General features: G+C 35.7%; 1 protein-coding gene across 1 annotated transcript; it reads left to right on the plus strand.

Moving 5' to 3' along the window:
• The first annotated feature begins 1,542 nt into the window (after window positions 1-1,542).
• anxa3a (annexin A3a) lies at window positions 1,543-6,040 on the plus strand. The gene is made up of 14 exons (XM_077231306.1): window positions 1,543-1,683; window positions 2,025-2,052; window positions 2,137-2,187; window positions 2,329-2,416; window positions 2,588-2,682; window positions 2,773-2,886; window positions 3,019-3,109; window positions 3,190-3,269; window positions 3,361-3,417; window positions 4,596-4,689; window positions 4,787-4,882; window positions 4,982-5,040; window positions 5,138-5,260; window positions 5,585-6,040. Exons 2-14 carry the CDS (start codon window positions 2,038-2,040, stop codon window positions 5,642-5,644), a joined length of 1,023 nt encoding a protein of 340 aa, XP_077087421.1. The 5' UTR covers window positions 1,543-1,683; window positions 2,025-2,037; the 3' UTR covers window positions 5,645-6,040.
• The last annotated feature ends 341 nt before the right edge of the window (window positions 6,041-6,381 follow it).

The following is a 6,381-nucleotide window of genomic DNA, read 5'->3' on the forward strand; positions in this document are numbered from 1 at the left end:
TGTTAACATACAGAGAGAAAAAGAGAACAAGACAAACCTTCACACAAGGACAGTTGATACCAACACACAAAATCTCAAAATCCTAACAAGTATGTGCTGTTTGATGCTCCAACTTTTAGGAACACATGAGCTTGCATTATATGTATTGCCAGAGATGATTTTTTATTTTTCTAAAAACCTTCATTTGTGTTAATCTGAAGAAGGAAAGTCATATACATCTTGGTTGGCATAAGGGAAAAAGATGAGTAAATGATGAGGACGTATTTCTGGGTGTACTGCATTTTCTTTTAATACATAATAGAGAAAAGCAAGAGACATGATTTCTTCTTCAGATTCATCAGTGGAAAGAAAAAGAAGAGGAACAAAAGGAAGAGATCAAGCAAGGGAAAAAAGTGGGGGGAGCAAAACGTGCCACTTTCTGTCAAGACGTAAGCATTTGAAATTAATTGTTTATTTTAAAATGCAGTTTTACACTAAAAAGAAGTGTTGTAAATCTGTTTTGAATTAAGTTGTTTTTTCAGTGTCAGTGCTATTAGATTGTGTCAGGTGCGGGGTTGGTGAAGGACTCAGGTGAAGAGTTGATGGGCTTTTAATGATAATGAAATGAAACAAAACATAGCCTACAACAACAACTAACCCGAGGGGGAAAACAAGACAGACTAGACTAGACTAGACTAGACTTGAAAGAAGCACACATTGGAAACACACAGTGTACATATGAGGACGAACCAGCACAGGACTGAAAACACAAGGAATATAAATAGGAAAGAATCAGGCAAATGAATCAATAATCAGGTAACAAGATGGGCGGGGTTCGACAATGACAGGAGAGCACATGGCACAAGGAAACATAGATGACAAGCCATGTGGTAACACAAAACTAGACATGAACAGGCAGCCAATGAGAACACTCATAAGCCACATGTTCACACAAAACATAACAACATGAAAGCACACAGCTAGTGTTAAACACAAGTTGTGTGCTAAACAGTAGGCCTTACAAGACAAAACAGGAGTGTCAGGGCTCTGTCACAATACCAAGAAATAGACTAAACAGAAGTAACAGAACCCTGACATTGTGTGTATGTATTTTTTATTTGTAACTACATGGAACAAGAGGGTATAACAAGCACCACTACATGAAACAAAAGTATATTTACCCAATATTTAAGCAAAAGTTGCAATTGTCTTAGTTTTCAGTGCACTTTTGTTAAAAGATTACTTCAGCCTATAAATGCATATGTAGGCTACCCTGTCATTTTAAAAGGCTTATACAGTTTGTATTGGTACACAATTATTACAATTAGGTACGCAGTGTATGTTCTTGCTAAATTGGTCCCAAATGTGATTGTTGTATCATACTAGTAGAATTACCAACTTTACATGTTGTTCCCTTATACTTAAGTACTTTATAGGCTACATATAATTACAGAAAGTTACATTTCGCTTTAATTACGCAGTACTTTCTGGCTGTGATCTAAAGCGTTAGGCCTACCCAATTTTTATTTTGAATTAAATGGTAAATTCATAAAGCAGCTCGTTGGATATTCACGAAGGGAGAGGCTCAGTAAGAATGCAAGTCTTTCTTTTGTGACGATGACATCATGTCACTCACGCCCTGAGGAAGCAGGAGAAGTTAAACCAGATTGAGGGCCACGTTGAGTGTAGATTTGTATCGCAAAGGTAAGTGCAAATTGAATAAAAAGTAGATAAAAATGCAGGTAGCACTTACAAAGCTAAATCTTAATTAGATTCTGATCAACATAACTTCAGCTTTAGATGTAGGCTACAATTGATGTCCAGCAGATCGAGATTAAGAAGTGCGCGTTAATGTGATAGTCAGTCAGAATTTTTGACTCAGAAATCATGATAATAATAGACTAGTTTTTATAGTTTTTATCAAAACGTATTTTTCTTTACGATCTATTTCTGAAGGGAATTCATTTACCTGTAGCCTATTTAAAAATAAAGTGAAAATAATGTAGTCTGATTCTGAACTGTAAATGAATTGTTTATCACACTAGAATCCATCAAAAAATGGCAGACTTGTGGGTAAGCAAAATCTTAAAGCTAGATTCACTCATCCCTGAAGGTGATGTTTAAGTATGAATTTGAATTTAATTTCTTATATTACAGGAAGAATTGCAAAGTGTTGCGAATTCTGCTCCCTCTTCATTTACAGCAACGGTAAAAAAAAATATATATATATATCTTCAATTATTTGTATTTGTGTGTGTGTGTGTGTGTGTGTATATATATATATATATATATATATATATATATATATATATATATATATATATATATATATATTGATTACTCCTTTAGCCAGGGGAAAGGGGTACCATTAAAGCCAAAGCTAGCTTCAACGTCAGTGAAGATGTTGCAGCTCTTCGCAAAGCAATTGAAGGCATAGGTACATATATATACATACCTGAAGGCAATTATATACTGTATTTAATATGTTTTTTCATTTTGTGTACATTATTATTTATTTGGGGCGTTGTAGTCTTGTTGTTGCAATCTCTTTCTACTGTATATTGTGTATTTTTGAGAATGAATGAGTTATATCACCAAAACTTACCAGGTACAACCGAGAAGACGCTGATTGAGATACTGACCCACAGGAGTAGCAGTCAAAAGCAGGCTATTTCAAAGGCATACCAAGAAACCACAAAGAGGGTAAAATCTGTCTACTTGCTCATACTTAATTGTATGTGTGTGCCATGTTACATGACGCAAATCCATCTAATTTGTTTGTCTTGATCGTAGATTCTTGTAAATGACTTGAAAAGTGACACCCAGGGCAACTTTGAAAGGGTGCTTGTTGCGCTCGCAAGACCTCCTGCAGTCAATGATGCTAAATGGGTAATCAAAGCAATGAAAGTAAGTTATGTTTCATTTTATCAATAATCTGAGTCAAATTTAGCAATATCTATGTTAAGATATCTTGCATGTTATTTAACAATGTTTGTACATGTTTAATTGTTTTCCTAATACATTCATGATGTTCTCCAGGGGGCTGGAACGGACAACAGCATCCTGATAGAAATACTTTCCTCACGGACAAATAAACAAATCAAGGAGCTGTCTGCAGCGTATTCTGAGGGTGAGATGAGGAATATTGTAGTAACAAAATATGTAAGTTACAAAAAGTTGTTATAATTGCTTCTCTTCCCGTTGCCCTAGAAACAAAGAAAACACTGATACAGAACCTTAAGAGTGAAGTTTCAGGACATTTTGGTAAAGCCATCCTTTTGCTTGCTGAGGTGATTAAATACACATGCATAGCAGTTTATTCTAATGAATGCAGATGATACTCTGGAAATTGAAGATATTTTATTTGTCTCTCATTGTAAGGGTGCAAGGGACGAGAGCACCAATGTTAATGCTGATCAGGCTAAAGCGGACGCAAAGGTAAAAAGTTCCCTTTTTATATAATAACAGATCATCCTGTACTGAATTCATTGATTCAAAATATTTTTTATATCTAGTTACATTAGAATTTAGAATAGAAATACATTTGAATTTCATTGGGTAAAAAATCAGTCTATGGCATAAAAATCTTTGCTGCGTCCCAATTCGCATACTATCCGTCCTAAATAGTATTTGAAATTAGAATTAGTACGTCCCAAATCGTAGTATGTTGAAATGAGTGTTCCAAAGATACCCGGATGGTCTACTTTTTCCGGTCAGAATCCGAAGTGCAGATCGATGCGCACTCTAACGGCTGATATTGCCCACAACCCATCGCGCGTTGGACGAGGATTCGATTAGAACTACAAACACAAGTGAAAAGTGTTAAAAAACTACAGACATGGAGGACGCGCGAGTCCGGTGGTTATGTAGAAAGGTTTAGATAAAGGGGTTTGAGTGGGTAATTATCAGTATCTAACATGACGAAAAATTATTTATTCAATGTTGTCTACATTATATTGCATCTGCAGCAGCATTGTGAACTTTTGTAAAGATACGTTTAGCCATTAACTTTTAAATGCATCATTAAATTCATATTGCAAACACATGAGGAGAGTCACCGCATTAATGACCCACGGCTGCAGACCAAGGTACCACAACATTTCTCTCCGAAACGGTAGGAAATTAAATTAGATTGAATTGGGGATTTTAACTGTGACAAGATGATTGACAGGGCAGTTTACGGTGGCTGGACGCACGCGACAGAGCTGTCCGTTAAAGATGATGAAGTAGTATGTCCCGAAGCTTGCCTACTCTTTTACTACACACTCAAAAGTATTTACTTTTTCTTCACAAAAAGAGTACATACTTTTAGGTCGTAGTATAAGTAGGCGAATTGGGACGCAGCCATAGTATATTTTGAGCTGAATCTTGAATTAGGGTTTTTCAAGACAGGCTTTGATACATTACAAAGTCTTGGATTTAATTTGCTAGTCACAATGCCAAGATATATAAACAACTAAGTACCACATTCTCTCACCATTTTGTCCTTATTTTTATATTTAGACCCACCATGATGGACAGCAAGCCAAAACTTGTTCACCTGTAGCAACGTTAAAAATTATGTTTTCTACGATTATATGTGAGATGTATCTACATGTTCTCTGTTTCCTCCAAAGGCCCTCTATCAGGCGGGCGAGAAGAGACTGGGAACTGATGAGTCCAAGTTCATTGAGATCCTCTGTAAAAGGAGCATCCCTCACCTGAGACAAAGTACCAACATAATCATCAATATATAAACACAAGTGTTTCATATTGGAACTGAAATGACAGGTGTATTTTAAATATAACTTGACATCTCCGGTTGCAGCGATATTGGAATATAAAAACATCAGTGGCAAGACTTTGCAGAAGAGCATCGAGAAGGAAATGTCAGGAAACCTGGAGGAGCTGCTTGTTGCCATTGGTATATTTTCAATTATGAATTATGAATGCAAATACAAAAAAAGTATATTAGATACATTTTTTACCTCTACATATTTTTAATCAAACACTTTTCTTATAGTAAAGTGTGTGATGAGTACTCCTGCATATTTTGCTGAAAAACTCTATAAAAGCATGAAGGTACTGCTAGAAATACATTACAGTCTATCATTGTGTTTGTACGACACTGATGTTTGTATTAAAAACAGGACTATGTTTTATATTTGTGAATCTGCAGGGAGCAGGTACAGATGAAATCACTTTGACTAGAGTAATGGTCAGCCGTGGAGAGATCGACATGCTGGACATCAGAGCGGAATTCAAGAAGCTCTATAAGAATTCACTCAACAAGGAAATAAATGTACGTATTCGCAGCTGATATAAATACTTCAGCACAGGTTCAGGTCATCTGCCATCTTTCTTTGAATTGAGTACTATCTGACCTCCTGATCTTCAGGTTTATTTAATCACTCTCTCAAGAGATGCTAAAATTCATTAATAATATTTTGTCACTTGAAAAGTTCACAAGCAAATGAACAAGTGGAGGATTTGACACAGTCTGTTCCTCAAATCTGACAAAGAAAATGCAAATGAAACACATTTATTGGTGATGACTGATAGTTTGTATCTGGTGTGCAGATTGTCTTAGTGTTCATGTGGGTGACTTTGCTCTCCTTCATTTCAGTCCGATGTCTCTGGCGACTACAGTGAATGCCTGCAGATGATTTGTGGAGGAGAAGACTAACCCAGAAATACCACTGAAGATGGCCTCTTAAGTTCTCTCACAAGAAGTCGATCCATTGTATCCTGTGTGGCAAGCCCTTCGGATGTTAAACTTTAAATCTTTAATAAAATAGTTTGATTTAATAACATTTTTATAGCTTTTTTCAGGAAATATATCATTTATATGTCTGGTTTACTGCAGGTAAAGTTACAGAGTAAGATTCATATTGATTAATGATTCATATTTAATGGTAGTGAATGGCAAGTAAAAAACAAACAAACTCCCAGACAAAGTGATTTCGATTAAACCCCATCGCAATTCTGATAAATCATGAATATTCAAAAAATAAAGTACTATGCATATATCTGCATTTCAGTCTTTTTGTAAAAAAAATAAAATAAATCTTTTTACATATTAGCTTTTTGGCATCTTGTTTTTCATACACTACAGCAGAGTGTTTTTACATGCTGTCTGGGCATAATAGTAAGATGATTTATTCCACTTATTGACTTTCCATGTCTGTTTCTGTCTCTATTATTTAATTCAATTTACCTGCCGGCTGCCGCACTTTAATTTCTAAGTATTGATGGCACAATTTGCCAGATGTAGGCCCAAGTGTCATTAAGAAAAATGTATTGAGTGTCTGTTACACTGGCTGCGTGACGTGAGCGTGGCGTTTCTGTTACGTGTCAGCTGCGTGGCGTTCTTAGGCCTTATAGACTCCGGTAGCCTTTTTGCTTTATATTTTACTTTCTTTA

This window comes from Siphateles boraxobius, unplaced genomic scaffold (genome assembly GCF_051911475.1).
Source record: "Siphateles boraxobius isolate OS27281-9 unplaced genomic scaffold, OSU_SipBor_1 16, whole genome shotgun sequence".
Classification (NCBI taxonomy): Eukaryota; Metazoa; Chordata; class Actinopteri; order Cypriniformes; family Leuciscidae; genus Siphateles; species Siphateles boraxobius.